General features: G+C 40.1%; 2 protein-coding genes across 5 annotated transcripts in view; one reads left to right on the top strand and one right to left on the bottom strand.

The window, feature by feature from the left end:
* Positions 1-9,019, bottom strand: part of LOC145452595 (uncharacterized) — a 140,677-nt gene extending 131,658 nt beyond the window's left edge. Inside the window, exons 1-7 of one of the 3 annotated variants that reach the window (XM_080330788.1) lie at positions 8,838-9,017; positions 6,951-7,127; positions 6,130-6,186; positions 4,700-4,819; positions 4,073-4,195; positions 1,344-1,476; positions 1,014-1,272 (exon numbers count right to left, since the gene is read on the bottom strand). In XM_080330788.1, the coding sequence (XP_080186914.1) occupies positions 1,259-1,272; positions 1,344-1,476; positions 4,073-4,195; positions 4,700-4,819; positions 6,130-6,186; positions 6,951-7,127; positions 8,838-8,894 (681 nt within the window). In that variant the 5' untranslated portion in view covers positions 8,895-9,017 and the 3' untranslated portion in view covers positions 1,014-1,258. Of the gene's footprint in view, positions 1-1,013; positions 1,281-1,343; positions 1,477-4,072; positions 4,196-4,699; positions 4,820-6,129; positions 6,187-6,950; positions 7,128-8,837 lie in introns of those variants that run through there. The other 2 variants (XM_080330786.1, XM_080330787.1) reach the window with 2 other exon arrangements.
* Positions 9,020-11,997: 2,978 nt separating this feature from the next.
* Positions 11,998-17,953, top strand: part of LOC145452579 (uncharacterized) — a 260,305-nt gene continuing 254,349 nt past the window's right edge. For both annotated transcript variants that reach the window (XM_080330769.1, XM_080330768.1), the window contains exons 1-5: positions 11,998-12,254; positions 13,117-13,260; positions 14,061-14,223; positions 14,834-14,996; positions 15,724-15,859. In XM_080330769.1, the coding sequence (XP_080186895.1) occupies positions 12,115-12,254; positions 13,117-13,260; positions 14,061-14,223; positions 14,834-14,996; positions 15,724-15,859 (746 nt within the window). In that variant the 5' untranslated portion in view covers positions 11,998-12,114. The remainder of the gene's footprint in view (positions 12,255-13,116; positions 13,261-14,060; positions 14,224-14,833; positions 14,997-15,723; positions 15,860-17,953) is intronic.

Below are 17,953 nucleotides of genomic sequence, written 5' to 3' on the forward strand. Positions count from 1 at the left end.
AATTAAACAGCCAAATGCATATAGTAAGTGCCCAACAAGTTACAGCGACTACCCTATGGTGAGCCCAAGATCAGTGCTTTTTTGGGCGGAAGGGGAGAGAAAAAATGTGGTCTCGGACCTGATTAAAACACATAAACAGATAGCCGCACCGACCTAACTGTATAGCAGGGCTGTCAAACACAATCCTGACAGGCCAGACACGGCCCGCCAGATGATTTCATCCGTCCAGTGGAGGAATCTATTGCAAACCCTAGCAAGTAGCAATCACCATAGCTCAAATTACGGATGGCTCAATTCATGACCTATGTTCCACTTCATTCCTGTATAGTGTATACAGTCGACAGGCAATGCTTTGCTCGTGTGACGTCATATTGACGGTCAATGTGTTACACCTCATTTTAAAATCCGCTAGTGGGCGCTAAAGAGTGTCCGGAATTTGCTTCACAAAAATATGGTAACCCTAAAGTTGGCCCGCATATAAGTTGATTCTTTATTGATTCCAGCAGCGTTCATCTTCAACTTCCCGCTTTTTGTATTGCTTTGGACTACTTATTATTGATGAGTTGACAGCGAAGTTATGAATGATTTGCAACTAACTGCGCATATAGAGTACGAATCTACCAAACACACGCTCCAATCTTTTTTTTTTGCCAAGAGCAGCACTGAAAGTTCCACTCTAAAATCACAATTGTGATCCAAACTCACTCATATCCGTTTTGATTGTCGTGGATATTTAGCAACCGAAGCGTTTCGAAATGCGTAGACCCCTAGGTTGGGCTATTATACCAACAATAAAATAGGAGAATGCAACATTAAGACTAAACCTTAATCAATTTCATGATAAATATATATTTAAAAAGTTCAATCAAGTCTCTCTAGAAATTTGATTTTTTACTGTACATTTTATTCGATATTTCTAACACGTTTCTCGAGGCCTTCGCGGGACGCACAAAATGTTGTCGCGGGCCGTAGTTTGCCCACTCCTGTTTAGAGATATCCAGTGTATCTTAATATAAGCTTAAATAATATATATTTCAATAGACATATGGCAATCGAAGTGACAAGTCATAGGATATTAGATTCAAAAGTTTGGATCAATGACTTTCATTCGAAATACTAGTCTGGAATACGCTTCTCGTCTGGATATTGGTGGGTAGGTGCGTAAGGCGGTGGCGGCGGCAATTCAGCATTCGGTTGCGGCATATACGCTCCGTGCCAGTGCCCAGGACGTTGTGCGTGCTGGTCTGATGATGATGCGTCAAAGTGTTGATGCTGTGGGTCTTGTGGGAAGGAAATAGAGTTATACATGTTCGCATCAAATCTTAAACGGCATTATTTCTCACCTGTTCCCGTAATCGGCCCACTGTAGCCTTGAAAATGTGTATTTGGTTCTTTCGTGTGTTGGCTTTCTTCAGGTTGAGTCGACGTGTAATACACGACAACATTCGGAGTTTGACCGACTGACTGTGCTGCAGACTAGAGAGATATTAATCAAATTATTATATCGCTAACAATAATGGAGAGCCACAATGATGTAACTAATAGGCAGGGTTGCCATACCGTCCTTAGTTCTAAGATTTGTCCTTATTTTGAAGGGCCAGGTCTTAGAAAACTCGACTGTCCTTATTTCTAAGAAATGTCCTTATTTTCGGCTTGCGTCCTTATTTTGTCTTATTTTCAACAACTATACAGAACTTCGATCGTTTTCCTCTGGTATCTGTGTTGGATAATATTAGGCTGTGGGAAAGGCGGCATTTATTGCATAGGGAAAAAGTGCGCAGTGCAGACGACACTTTGGTTAAAAAGTATCAAAGCTATAAACCATTGATAAATTTATCTAAATTATATTGCACATAATAGTCTTAGCTAATAATATCGGTTAATCTGATTATTTAAGATGAGTGCTCAAAGATGATATGCTCAAAAATGATTTTGTCTGAACTTGGTGTACAGCCTTTTTCCATCTCTATTGATGCCTCTAATCACAACGAGGTGAATAAGTTTGGTTTGTCACTCTATGGGGGGGGGGGGGGGGTCCAGGACCAAAGTGTTTTTTTGGGGGAGGGGGGCTGACGAGGTGCCCTGAGTTAAGGTAAACATAGACCTGAGCTCTCGTATGAGTATATATAAAAACACTTTTTATTGCTAATTTAATTTTTCGACTGTCCTTATTTTTGGGTCTATGTCGATGGCAACCCTGCTAATAGGCATAGCACTGCCTCGAAAGGACCGCAGAAAATCCGATACTTCGGGATTGTATGGTAAAAAGAAAGCAGACACACGGCTAAATACATTGTCGTCCATGTAGCTGTTACAATGCAGCATGTAGTGCATAATAAGACTATTTTCCTCTGGCTTGGTAGACGTTGTATTTTTTGGATATAATGACATTGCGTTATCCACGAGTCCCCCCAAAAAATTGGCAAAATATCAGCTATTGATTTCGAAGTTTGCTCCGCGTTTTACTCAGTTTTACAATAGACTAAAGTGGCCCGTCAATAGTACTTTATGTGTATCACTATATGGTAACAACGATCAATAGCGGGAGAGTCGAAATTAGGCTTCGCCTACCCCATTTTAAGCACATAAAAAGAGCACCGTTTTGACGGCAAGTAAAACGAAAGTAGAATTCTTACATTTGAATTTGGTGATGTTTTACGTTTCTTTGGTAGTTGCCGGCGAAAGTTATAAAAATAAAACAAAGTAAAAGTGACAAAAATTGACTCAAAAATAACAAATCATGTGTATTTTTCAGATTCAGCGCATGGATACTTTGCGGTTCCCTTAACTTTTGCCAATAAGAAATGCTGCTTTTCAAACGAATTTATAACATTGATTACACGAAATATCATTGAAATTAGCGGTCAAGATGCTCGAAATCGATCCGACTTGATAGGTCTGTTAAGTTCGAACTTGCGCCAGAGAAATTGCGACAAATCCGCGTATGATTGCAATAACAATCTAGATTCTAGGAGGTATAGGGCTGGTATAGTAATTTGTTGGAAAACCTATTTTAAACCAGCAATTCTGCATGCTTCATGGCAACAGTAATTTGTTGGAAATAAATATAACGTCTACCTAAAAGTTTTGGTTGATGAGAGTATAAGAAACGAACTCGAAATGCTACAAAAGAGGACATTTGGGCATTTTTGAGCGTCCTCGGAGGATCATACACTTCTCCCGAGAAGAGAGGACAAATCCTAATATAAGATAAGATATGGTAAGCTTATTCAAATGCACTTATATAAGTCGTATAGTCGAAAGTTTGGGAGCCGTGATAATGCGATGACACTATATATATTATGTACCATTGTGCAATGTGCATTACGGCTGTTCAAAAACATTTTTTTCTTTCAACTTTCACTGGCTACGTGACAAAATTTTTATGTTGGCTAAAACAACGCTGCACACCAAATTTGGCTCAATTCCAACCAGTAACAGCGAGGTTCTGGCAGTAGAAAGTTTTGAATTTATTACATGAAAAATATATAAAAAATAAATTGAAATTTTCTGCCGACCCCATAAAATTGTTAGGCTGTCACTAGAGACGATGCACACCAAATTCGGCTCAATTCCAACCACTAGAAGCGAAGTTATTGCAGTAGAAAATTTGGATTTGAATAATATAGTACTTACGGTGACTAAGTCCCCAATTATTTACTATCAAATCATGGAATTATAAATTTTTCTACTGCAATACCTTCGCTTCCAGTGGTTGGAATTGAGACATATTTGGTGTGCATCGTCTCTACTGACAGCCTAACAATTTTATAGGGCCGGAAGAAAATTTGAATTTTTTTTAATTGAATTTTTATATAATATTTTCAAAACTTTCTACTGCAAGAACCTCGCTTTTACCGGATGAAATTGAGCCAAATTTGGTGTGCGGCGTTGTTTCAGCCTACCTAATAATTTTATCACATAGCCGGTGAAATCCGAAGAATTTTTTTTTCGAACAGCCCAGCCCTTATTGTGCATACAGTGAGCAATCGTATATGCATTCACAACCGATACACGACTAGGAATGATGTTATCTGCTCCAATGCTTCTCGGCTTTAGCCAATGTCAATACCTGTGATCCGCAGCAGCAGTCACAGTAGCCTCCGGATGTAAACAACACGATATTTGAGATCGTTAGAATCATCAATGCGACGTAAAATGACAGTAGGACGTCGTGCATGGCGTTGATTGTGTCCTGTAAAATTTGATCAACCGTAGTATTTTGGATAAATCCTGATTCGGTGATTGAAACCGTTGTAGGGCCAATGGAGTCACATATTTCAATTCTTGTAAATACTACAACCATCGTAAACTGTACGGAGGATGAGTTCAAATACATTCAGTTTCAATGGTCATTGAAACAACTCGCATATTAGGGGCTCAGTCCAATAGACATGCAGTCAAGCAGTATGAAGGTAAAGTTTTTTAGTTAAATAACATGCGACTGTTACGATTTGTTTTAAGACATTTGAAATTTTCGGGTGTAACTAATGTCAATATCGCAATATTAATTTTCATTTTTCTGAACCCGTTATCGATTCCCCGCGTGTCTAATCGCCGTACTCAGATCTTCACGCATAACCTTCTGGCATGTCGGGTAAAATCCTGAAACATGGAAACCCATGCCACATCGCAATCACGTTGTATGTAAATTCGCATGATTCGCACCATATCTTAGACAGAAGCTACCAGTACTTACCAGGAGATCTGATTCATATTTGAAATCATCGTATCCTCCGACAACGAGGAAGCATTCGTAGCCGAGGCTGCAGCAGACAAGAACGACCGAAGAGGTCGCTAATGCACTGAAAACGCATCCCTGTAATTCATTTACGCGTAAATTCAGGATTCCCGATCAACCGGATTTGAGTTCCGATTTGATCACGTTGATCATGAGTGGGTAGCATGGTGTAATTCACTACAACTGCGCCATTGTCAATTGCACACACACATTGCATCAGAGGTAGTTAGGAAGTATGAAAGCGAAGTTAAAAACTCATGAATTACCCGGATTTAAATGCGAGATTTATGTTCTACTTTGTCGAACTTGTTTGTTATCGCACGAAATGCTGTTATAGTTTTGTCAGTGGCCTGCCAGCTCAACCGTGACTCTCCGCTTAATTTGGACACAGTCCGTTCACACTTGGCCGAGTTAAGCGGAGAAACGGCTTGTCTGAATGAAGCGAAAATGCAATTGTTCGTTTCATTATCAGGCAGCGAAAGCAATCGAAATTCTATACTTTAAAGTGATAAATGAATTGCATCTGTACTATGCCGTAGTAATTCGCAGCGGGACCGTAACAGCACTTCGTCAGCCCCCCAAAACGTCGGTCTTGGTCCCCCATAGGGTGTTAAACCGAAATTGTTGAGGCTTCGCTCCTAGACCCCCCTCAGGCTATACGCTACTTGCCACTACCTTGCGTGTGTTCGCATATTACTTCTATCAATTTTTATCCTCTCTCTGCTCACGTAATCAGATTTAGGCTACCGGTAGAGCTGAGTAAGGTGTGTTGGAAAAGGTAGGACCCCTAAATAATTATTTAACACCTTCGGAAGTATCCGTTGGTATAATGACTTCGTTAGATGATGCTATTTCGTGACCTCCTATCTCCTATCTATTTGTAAAAGTTGCATAAATTTCAAAAAAATACTATATGATTTATGTTCATTCACGAAACAATTTTGGGCCCCCTTCGAGCTTGCTTCCCCCCTCCCTAAAAAATAGGGGGTTTGGGGTGCGGCAGTTACGGTTCTGGTTTGCAGTGGCGCACAATAGTTATACCTTCGGGTGAGTTGTATTGTACAGTTTTGCGATACCAATCGATTAAATAAATACAGTACTGGGTAGGGATAGCGAGAATCTATAGTTACCATGCCTATTAACAGGACAAGCTTTGCACAGCAGTATATTTTCAATCACAAATACAGGGCCCAGTTGTTGCCGATATTTAGGTTCGATACAACAGTACTAATTGGAAGGCCACTTTTTCAGTTTTCGTAAGGACGGCATATATGCGGTATATTCATAACACTTGGTCCTAGATCGGTCTATCAGTAAAATTTAATGTCAGATAAACTGGATCCTGTACTGATGTCGCGAAATGCAAAGATAACTGTTGATATTATTACCATTCTCCTCCTCGGATGACGCGCAAACGCACTGCTCAAACCCCCAGAAACGCTAACCTGCAATAGATAAAAGTACATCGTTCACTATATAACATATCACATGGGTGTCTCGATTCAAGTCAAGCACGAGTAAAGTCATAAAGTCATGCCGAAATTTCGAAGTAGGAGGCATGATTCATTCAAGTCATTGTATGTTGCAAAATGAATGAAGTGCAGATTGAATGGTATTGATTCTGAATCGAGTAACGAAGGTCGAGTGAATGATACCTTCAACGGGCGTCGTATGGCTCACATATATGAATAGACATATTGAACCAGCTTTAATTGCTTAACTACCTCATAACTATCAGCCAAATAGATGATAGAATATGAAATCTTATAAATTTGAAACAAATTGTTATGACGCAATACACAGCCCACCTACACATCCATACGACACAATTTAAGCATGCACCGATTGTTGACGAGTAATATAAATGTATGAGCTATATCAGTCGGATTTAAATCACACAAAAGGTTCATTAGGGTAAGCACTGCGCACTGAGCAGTCTATAGAGCAGAAACATCGTCGTTAGATCGTTTTGTACGAATAGGTACAGCAACTTACTGGACTATTGATTACTTGATGACTTGATATTGACTCGGAAATATTGTTTCGAGTCACGAGTCAACTCACATTTTTGAACCGCCGAGTCAAGTAAAGTCATTTTTGCAAAGTGACTCGAGTCAAGTCATATGAAAAAGCTGACTCGAGTCTGACTCAAGTCGTCCGAACACTGCCTCATACATATCGGCTAGTCGTAAAATCATTTGGTACTCACCGAGATTCCAGTGATGATTCCGATAGCAGTGAAAAGCATTCGCCATGCCCATATCAAGGGTCTGCATTGGTAATCGGAATCCCCATCATTATAACACTCATCGACGTATTCGTTCATACACGCGATCACCGCAGTGGTTAAGGCAATAGCACTGACTCCCAGAGCCACTTGAAGAATCTAATTGGATACAGTCATTTCAAAGACATCATGTAATTACGGAATATTTATATAACCATTGAGAGGAAACTACAGGTGTAGCCCTAGCCGTGATGAAGGTAGGGTAGGGTGGTATTTTGCTATGGTGCGGTTACGTTGTTATGATACAATAATGTTGATATGTAGGGTTGCATTTAAAACAAACATTTTTAAAACAAGGCCCTTGTTTAAAACATGTTTCTATTTTAAGTCATGACGTCACGAATATTTAATTGTGACGTCATAGTGGATTGACATTGACAATTGAAAATATAGGGTAAATATAGCTTCTTCGACGAAATATCTGTACTATTGCTGTTCAATTGTCCGTAGGCTCATACAACCAGGACATGGTATGGTATGATATGGAATGGACATTTTCCATACTCCATACCCCCCCCCCGCCCCCCCCAAATCGTTCCATATCATACTTGACAATTTTTCATACCATAGCAACCTTCTTCCATACCATATTTGATACTTTTTCCCTACTTTAGAAACTTGCCCAACCTCTCAAGTGATATTCTATTTCCATGTGTCGAAATGTTCCGGAGTTTATATTCTAATTATTTTAGATGAAATTATCTATGTAAACAGCCCTGATGCCCCAATGATATTCTCATATGTCGTCAGCGATGTAGGCTGCCTAATCATCGAAGACGGGTCGTATAATATGTTCAGTACACAGGGATTAATTGGAAATCACAACAGAATATCACGACATGTAAATCTAGTGTGGCAACAGACTGCTAGGAGTAACATCATAGACAAAATTACATAAAACAAAGGTAGGCTATTGTCAAATGATAAGAATTACTATTGGTGAAAGTCAAGACCCCCAGAATTCAACATCACGCAATAATCACGCACATGCCGATTTTCTGACTTTGCGGTGTATTTCAAGGGGGTTCCATTGCTCCGAGTAGATTTTAATGCATATTTTCGGAATCAGTGCGACAGTAGCTTTCAAATAAGATCAACTTTATGGTATTTAATCTCGCGGGTCGTCAGCTATGGGATTCACAATTATGTTGCGCTCAGATTGCTGAGAAGAAATTTCCTCCGGGCAAGCGTGACGATGGGTGTTGCGTATCTATCCGTAGATTAGTTATCTATAAATATACCTTGAGGATATAGAGACGGATATTCGAGTATTACTGATTATGACGTCATACCAGCGTGAATGATGTGGAAAGGTTAAAGGTGTACCCTTCATGCGACCAAAAACATTAAAATGCCGTTCACATCCCACTAATGACGATTTGGTACAATTCAACCACATGTATATTTCATTGCACTTTGTGGCAATACTGTGGGTCGATCATTCCTCTGATATATCATTGCCACCAGAGATATATAGTTCTGGATATCTCCGATTTCCATTAACGCGCGCAGTTTAGTACTGCATGTTTCGTCCGGTGCGACACGACCGAGCGAGGTTTCAAGGCTTCCCCAGTGAAGATTGTATCGAAACTATAATTCTCGTTGGTAAATTACCCATCAATGGCAGGAAGCGCATAATTTCAGTACTCAAAAATATCATCTCTCACTGCTAGACTTGAATTATTAGAATTTTGCGCGCTATCTTTACGTACCTACTAATGCCAGCGAAATCCCTGACCGGCGTCGCACTGATTCTGGCCTGTAAGAATCTATTAACCGCGACTATGAGATGAACGAAATGAGACTCACCCCAATTAAGAATATTGCGTTCTTTCGGCCTTCCGTAATATTAACCTGGACGGGCATTGTAGAGTCAATATTATAGTAGCAATATCGTAGACGGCGCAGCGGCAGCACCACGCAACCGTACGAACTAGGCTTCACTTGCGATATATCGATATAAACTTGTTCTGACTAACGATGTTGTGTTGTTGCGCGCAATATTAATTGTTTCTACGTATATGTTTTACCCTTTCTCAATACTGATATTTGCTCCCGTCACTGTGTAATCAGGAGAGGGGAGAGACATCTTGATGTTCAAACATCTATAGGCTACACGCAACTCGTGATGAAACAAGCGAGTGAGTTTGTTTGCGCTGTTTAGGCTTGTGTTACACGGAGGTGTTCGGTAATTACGTACGTCTACTTTTCTGGAGTAGCCTACTCAAGTATGCTTTGCGTACTTGCAATATTTACTCAATTGGCTACTTCCTCTCTAACTTAACTGTTTTGGAGGTCAAACTCCTTACTTTTGAAACTTTGGATCCTTTAAAGTAGAAAGTAGATTTGGGATATGTTTATATCACGTTCGTGCAGACTATAATTAAGACTAATTAGAACGAAATGAGAGAAATGTAATTCTAAACTAATTCAGAAACTGTTTCTCTGCTCTAATTCTAATTCTAGTCTGATTTCTTTTTTTTCCTGAAAACTATACAGGAGAGCTGTGTAGTGCGCAAAGAGCCAACCACGGTATACACTGTGCAGACGTTTGCCGTCCTCAGGCTTATGAGATTAAACTCTGGTTTGATATGAACTGAGTTTGATTCAATTGCCGCATGTTTTCATAAATTCAAGAATTATATTGGTAATCTAGTTTGGAAAATTGTGTATAGCTATAATTCTAGTTCTAACCCAGTGGCTCTCCCTTGGAAGGGGGGGGGGGTGAAAGCAGCGGAAGGGGTGCGCGAAGCTGCGATAAACTGAAAAAGCTTCACGATTTGCCTCTGTTTCATAGTTATTGTTGTGCGTATTGTCCGAATTTTCATATTTGAGAACTCTCCCATCAACAGTCATAACATCCCATGCCAACAAACTAACCGTTGGTATTGCCAGCATTCTCGTTGCCTTTTGTGATATGACGATAAGTAGCGCGCGAAATTTTTCACCATCATTATACAGTGTGTCCAAAAAAGTTTAAGAACTACTGTTCTAACCTAATTTGGAAAAGCTGAAAAAATGTTTCTGCTTGTCCGACTCTGCGTTCACGAGTGAAAATGTCATAGAAACCGGGTTAAAGAGAACATGTATGTATAGGATAACTGAATACAATTTAGACAGCTGTACCCGTTTTTTGTGGTATGTGTCGTTTTACGGCAGTCTTGCATCGTCGGGACCATTAGTCACGCGTTTAATATGTTATCTGTTGCAGTGGTGTATTACGTTCGCTCAGTCATTTAAATAATAGACATTTCGTAGCCGTTACCTTGCGTATTACGTAGTCTCGCACGACCAGTGTATGAATCGATAATAATTATAATTCAAAATAGTATGATTTTCAAGGCTTTGCGGTCGAATATTGACGAATTTAGATGATTACATATAATCACACTTGCAGCACGCCAATACGTCATTTTCTCTTTACGTCAGCGCAATGCACGCATCGCGGGGATTCGACGTTGTAACTTGTGTCTCGGACTGCATAAAGCCTGGGCCCGCTTCGCATTTTCCCCAGTTCGGATTACTAGAGAGATGGAGCAACTTCGAGCCGGTTTTGCATTATCGTGGCTTTTGAGCACCACAGTGGTTTGTTCCCATTTTCGAGGAGGGACCGTGTCCTGGAAGCATCTCGGAAAATACGGAGATTCACACAAGGCACGGAGATATTTTCATTATCTCTTATGGTTTATTATAAAGTGTAGTACATATTTATGCCACGCAATATCCATGAGAAAACAAATATACGGTAATTGATCAATACTTGTATAAGATATATGTTGCATACTCTTTTTTAAATTGACAATCAGGTAAATATTTGAATTAGGGTAGTAAGCACCATTTATGGAAGGACGATTTTGATACAATTGGCTGCGATAACACATTAGTGGAAGCGGAGCGTGGGTGTTCAGAGTGAACACAGGGAAAAGTTTAAAGTGTTCGTCAAAGAATGGTCCATTGGAGTGGTTTTAAAATGCCGGTCCGTGTCATCCTTCCAGCCGGTCCACCAAATATCTTACATTTTTTAAATCTCAATTTCAAAGTTCAAGAAATTTAACGGATGTGAATTTATCAGAGACATTATTTGAAAATTTTGAGCACATTTTTCTGCATGGTGCTGTCCATGGTCTACTCTGGACGTGGCGTACGGAAAAACTCCGCAAGTGGTGGCCCCGGGTGTACCAAACTTTAACCTACAACTCGGCCACTTGTATGTGCAAGATAATAATATATATTTTTAAATACGTTAAATTTTGACAGCACAATTTATCGACATTTGGCAGTATAATAGAGGCTAGCAAAGAGCAAAGTCACAGTTCTCTCCCAACAAGTTAAAAAATCAAAATAAACTTAGTGGCTTTTAACAGGACTTGGCTTTGCAGAAACCTCAATAGAACCATCTGTAACGTGTGCAGTGCAGTATCAAAAAGGCAGCTGCAATATTTCGTTTTATTGAAAATTCCAATGTTGACTTTTGGGTTGTGTGCATTTATCGTAGTTAGAGTGTGGGTTAATTTTGATTTTCAAGGTTAACCGATCCGCAAAATTAGTTTTGACATTTTGCCAGTGTCCAAGATGAAAAGGTTTCAAGAACCACTGGTCTCTGGTGATGAATGGTTTTATTATCATTTTTGTCGCTTCAATTCTGACCTCCTAACCCGGTGCCTATCAGGCGAAGATATATCTATTTCTGTGGTCAGGGTCCTGTCACCCAACACTAGATGACTAGCGGCTAGCCCGGCTTAGGCAATAGAAATCTGTTGCGATATGCCGTTTTGATAAATCAACTTAAAAAGCTTTGGACTATAGTAGATTTTCATCTTGAATCTGTAATTGTTACAAGTCATAAAAGTAGCTGGCTATAAAGATCCAATTTACAAGATATTTATATCTTAATTGCGATATAATTTACATTTTATACTCGGCATACAATACGCCAATCAACTACGTAGCCTACTTCTTCTAAATGTATCAATTGCAGGTCGAAATACGATACAGTTTCGTATGGAGGCGTGACTTTGGTACGACTATTTGCGATGATGATGCAATCGGGAGTCTGAGTAGAGGCTACAGTAACGGGGCGTGGGATATGCCCGGAGTTCAGTCCTACTCGCCTGACAACGAAACTACAGTCATCATATGCACAGCGTACGATGCCCAAGAAAATTGGGCTTACGGCCACAATAGCTTTATTACAACCGTGAAGGTTTCGGAGCCCTTTCACGTAAGGTATGTGGAAATATCTATTTCATTTGATGGCAAAAGTAGGCCTCTGCTCTAGCTTCGCGCAGAAGTCTTGACGGACAAATAAAATGTTGCTGTTTTTAAACAGCGTTGACATGCCAAACTCGTGGACCAAAACGACCACTGAGATAGTTCTATTGGTGGAAATATAACTGAAACAGAACTAATCTGGCGCCTTAAGTCGCGTCTTCATTGGTTTTTAACATTTACCTACCCGCGAAACATTTGCTGTAATGTGCAAGCCTTCGTGACACTCCAAATTTTCGCTGTGTCATAACTACTTGTCCAAATATCTACCACAAGACAATCCAGCTACGCATTCAATACTTTCAATAGATTACTGGTGCTCAAAATGAATTGTACAGCAACAAATTGTTAAAAGAATTCAGACACCAGTTCAGAAATGCGAGAATGTCAAGCGCATCGCATGCGTATCGGCTGATAGTAGCGCAACGACGTGATACCAATTGTTCAATTGCAAATGAGCTTATAAATATTAAAGATAAAATTAGCATTTCAGAAGGCCGGGTTTCCATTTCGAGTCCCAATATCCCGTGCGTACGCTACTGCACACGACGTACCACCACAGCATTGACAATTCGACTACAGATCGAGCGTACGTACTCGCAACCAATGATGGCCAAGGCGGGCATATCATCTCAAATAATATGAGTTGTGTGTGTGTCTGTCTAGACTAGACCTCCAGTAAACTGATGAGTGTCATGGTTCACAGAACTCCTATTCCATGGAACACTGGTTAAGAAACACTGTTATAATTCCCTCTAGTAATGACATGGTGTAAATAATTTTACCATTTGGCGCCCAATGGATGTTCTTAACGATCCAGATACGGTAGTGGAACTTGGATGAGTAACGTGACGTACGCTGATGGCAATTGCATATTGAAGGCTGGCAATATCGACTTCGAGCAGAGATCCGACACGGAAGCCGTTAACAATCCTCCACGAGCACTAGCGATGCCGATAGTGAAGTATGTCGAAAACAGAACAGTATTATATAAAGTATGAGGACGTTTTATGAACAGTTATTTCCACAGTATATCGTTCTCAGAATCTCAATATATCTTATATATTTATACAGTGAGGTTAACGTTTCTATGTTATACGCGTAACCAATACACAAACACATGTGACATTTCTCTCCTTTCCATCCTGGAATCCCATAGTTGTACCTAGCTAAATCTTCGTTCCATTCTGAATTCCGAGTCGAATTAGGGAGATATAATTGCATTTTTTTCACGCGCATGTATATTTCTGAATTTATATCAATCAAATAGGTATATACTGAATGAATATGAAACGATACGAGATTAGGCCTACAGCATGCGTGTTTCCAGCGTTATTATAGTCATTGAGGTTACTGCCAAGGATAAAATGCAATCCAGTGCTAAAACGCTCATCATCATCACCCGAGCACTATTATCTTCCTTAGAGCAGTTCAATGAAATTATAAAATCGAAACCAGGCCAATTGAGTGCCTTTGAAAATTTCGCTGAATATGATCCAGATTTAAGAATATGAAAACAAGCGAATCAATTTCCACAAAAGGCGTTAGCACTATAATCTAGTGCTACTTTGCTTGACCTTTACGTCGGCCGGTCGTTCCAATCCACTCATGGGCCTCATGATTGAAAAATACCTACATTTTCTTCCCCATCACGGGGTAACTATATAACAGTTTGCATGATGCGATTCAGTACAGCCCAAAGCATGCGTTATCCTACCATAACCCGTAGATTAATGCATCTCATTTAAACTGTGCGAAATGAAGTCTAATCCAAGGATGTCAAGAAGATACCATCGTACGTTACAACGACGACGACAACGATAACGTGAGATGTAGATATGCCGTGGAGGGCGCCACTCCGGACGAGTGCGCGGGAGCCTGCAATGGACCACAAAGCAAAGGATACACTCATTTCCATCTCAATGAGGTAATATATTTAGTTGATTGGAAACTCTATCACGATTCGCGGTGACTTAAAGTGTCTTTTTAGCTGTTGTAAAAACGGTATATCAGGGCGTTCCATAGGCACCTCACAAGTTTAAAATATAACCATGTTTACAATCCACCATGAAGTGTGATGAGAGAGCATACATATATGTATACACTGTACAGTTGGTCATGATCCTGAAATTAATGTCAGAAAATGGCATGTTTACGAACGTTGGTCTTGTCCTGTGCGATTCTTGATAGTCTGCAATGGCTAAATTGTTTTTCTCAGTTTCATCGGACTGATGTCATTGCCGTGACCCGCAAAACACACCCTACGAATGCAATTCGTGTAAAATATTTATCGATCCAAATATGGTCAAAGTAGACAGTATTGGTCAGTATAGAAGACGAAATAACGGCGAAGATATCCACTCAATTACAATTGGAAGAAGCGATTTCCAAGACATGTCAACGCTATACTTCAAGTTGAAGTAGAAACAGAAGAGTAATCAATTAAGTGGTTTTTATAAAGCAGACCTGGGCACGCGGTCGCACACGCATCCGTGAAATGTGTGTGTTGATGCCTTGATGAAGCTATCATCTTGCAGACGACATGTGTGTTGCACTACGATGGCGGCGGTGCAACGGGTCTGTTTGCAGTGGCCCTTGTTTTGGAAGATCATCCAAGCTCCACCATCCGTCTTGGTGATACCAGAACTGTCTCGCCATCAACTTATCTGAGTCAGACCCCGCTGCAATTTGTGGTGCGAAGTAAGTTTATCGACAGTACTGTGGCGTGTATATTCGTCGAAAGGTATATAGGCTACGACCGCACCTTAAAATGGTCTTAAAGGTCTCAATTCAAAGTTGAAGGTGTGATAACATTTTAGCAGCAGCGATCCCAGACCCAGAAAGCACCCGTATTCAAACTACATAAAAATATTACGAACATGCAAACGCGATGTAATGCATGCCCGAAGTTTTGCAGAGGGCTACGCAATGCGATTACGTGTGGTTTGACCTCGATAACACACAGACATATCGGGTGGAATAGTACATTTCGTGAAAATCGTTTAGTTGCAGTTCGAATATGGTGGCTTTCTGAGGATAATGGTTGCTGCCAAAATTTGGTTCATAGTTTCAACTTCAACTTCAGACCGATTCATACTTCGAGTGTAGCAACACTTGAAATTTATGTATATGTGCTGCTAGATTGTTAGACAAACGGTCGAGAATTTTATCATCTGCGTCGCAATACAGATATAGAATCTAACCTTACGCTGACGTGATTCAGTAATAAATGATTACGTAGGCCTAATGCAAATGAACATAATCACCGACGCGATGCGGTGATTTGACGACACACGTCATATGGTTTCTTCAATGATTTCGTTTCATCTGTTCATTCGCTGTAGGTTTTGAACGTTTTGATATAGTGACGCCTGGCGAACTGCCACGAGCTAATTGTAATAGAATGCATTGATATTTGTGCATCCAGTTAAACATGGTAACAGCTGCAATGAAAGACCAACCTATCCATCTCAAACAATTCAAAACGAGGAGATTATCACTTTGTCGAACTGTAGCGGGCTGAATAGGACTCTGCTCGCGTACCCTGGTTCTCAGAGAACAAGGTAAGAAAGATTCTCCTAATTCAACAATGTTTCTCGTATATGCCTCGTAGTCCTGTCAACCTATTAATTAGGTTTACCATATTTTGGAATCGGAAAAGGATGACACTTTCTCCTCATCATAGAAGTTAGTTTGGCGAAATTGAAGACAGCTGATTATGAGAAAAAAGGTCATCACTTTGTCTCGACTCCCGTATCACCTACATTTTACCAACACCTCTCTGGCATTGACTAAAAAAAATAAAAACAGCTCATCACTTCGACTCAACTCCCGAAGGATCCGCTCGAATGTCCGTATTACATATTTCGCGTCATTTATGGCGATTTTAGTTGACCCTGTCCATAAGTTTATAGCTGTCAAAGCTGTGAAGTTGGACGAATTTTCCAAAAGAAGGACATTTTCGATTTCTTGAAAAAGTAGGAAAAATCTTCCAAAAGGAGGACACATGGAAACCCTTCGCGCCGTAAATAGACAACTCTGTGCGTACACCAGTAAGTGGCGGCACTATACTAATGTCAGCCTAGTTCTCACTGAGTTTAACTGGTGTGATAAAAACAATGAATGAATGTGTCTAAGTGTTACAAATATGAAATACACGAGAAAGCAATCATTTGCGGGATTTTAGCAACCGATCAGTATCAGAGGTGGTCAGTAACGAATTTCGTCTCCTTTTTAAGGGTGCTCAAGTGTAGGTCTTGCGTTCTTGCACTGCTCACCAAAGCGGTTAGGATTTATACACTGCTACCACTTCTCGGCTACAGTTATTTTTAGATAATTCTACTTACTATTTACACCAGTGGTTCTTAACCTTGTCCCCAGCGTACTCCATGGGGCGATATGGATTTTGTATGGGGCGGAAACTCTCAAGGGGCTATATGGGGAGAAAATGACCTCGCAGTAGATGGTATAGTAAGGATGTATGAATATACAGTAGACCAATAGTTCTATATATCACTGAGCTCCCATTGCAAATTAACATTCGACAAAATCTGCGAAATCACGACGCATATTTCATAGCTCGCCGGGCGCAATATGTATCGACGATGTTTCAATGAATGCAGTGGTTTACTTTAATTCATTTAAAATGAATTGCGCGTACTTTTGGATTGCCAAAGCCTCGTTATAACACTCCCGTCAAACTAGCTCGGTTTATTTTCGACAAAATGTTTCGTATTAGGTATTGCATCCTGCAGCGCTCAGAGTGTCGAAATCGAAAGGCTACTGTACCATTTTGAGCGTGATGCTTTTTGTACGTTAGGGTTGTTCGAATATGAATATTTTTTGGATTCCGGGGATTTGCTGATTAGATTGTTAGGTGCCTAGAAAAACGCTATACAACAAATTTGGCTCAAGTCCAACCAGTATAGAGGCCGCAGATCCAACTGAAATTTTTTAATATTTTTTTTTAATTTCACTTTCAACCCCATGAAATTGTTAGGTTATCGACAAAACGATACATAATAAATTTGACGCAGTTCCAACCAGTACAAGCGACACCATTTGAGTTTTCCATCAATGATTCGGGGATTACCCACCGTCCAGGCTATTTTTGCATATGCACAAGTTTCAACTGCAATAACTTCGCTTCTACTGGTTGAAAGCTGGCAGAAATTGTCAAACAAGAAAACCAAATACAATTAACTTCCCCGTATTTCCAATCGCAGAAGTGAAGTAGGAATGTGTACATCCAGCTCGAACCAAATGTTGTGAGCCCGTAGGCCTTACCAGATGGTTAATATAACAACCTCGATTTCATCCCTAATATAGCTCATAGAACTATTATATCGTTAAGTGGTCGAACGGTTCTCGGGCGCAATTCAAGCGTGAAATATTTCTAATATTGAAGTCCCAATCGTAAACCGGGCTTCCAACACTTACCCATTTTTTACAGCAGTCCTTAAAATAGGGGGCGCCAGACCCAGGAGATTTTTGAAAGGGGCGCTGGACAGGAAAAGGTTAAGAACCACTGATTTACACTGTGTACTTTGACAAGTATACTGCGGTTTTCAGATATGTTTGTATCACTTTTATGATACGGTATTGTCATATATGATAACTTGGCGAAATAGCATCCATCACACGGAAACTGAACAAGT

Source organism: Botryllus schlosseri, chromosome 12 (genome assembly GCF_051294905.1).
Source record: "Botryllus schlosseri isolate E-star chromosome 12, Bs_hap1, whole genome shotgun sequence".
Lineage (NCBI taxonomy): Eukaryota > Metazoa > Chordata > Ascidiacea > Stolidobranchia > Styelidae > Botryllus > Botryllus schlosseri.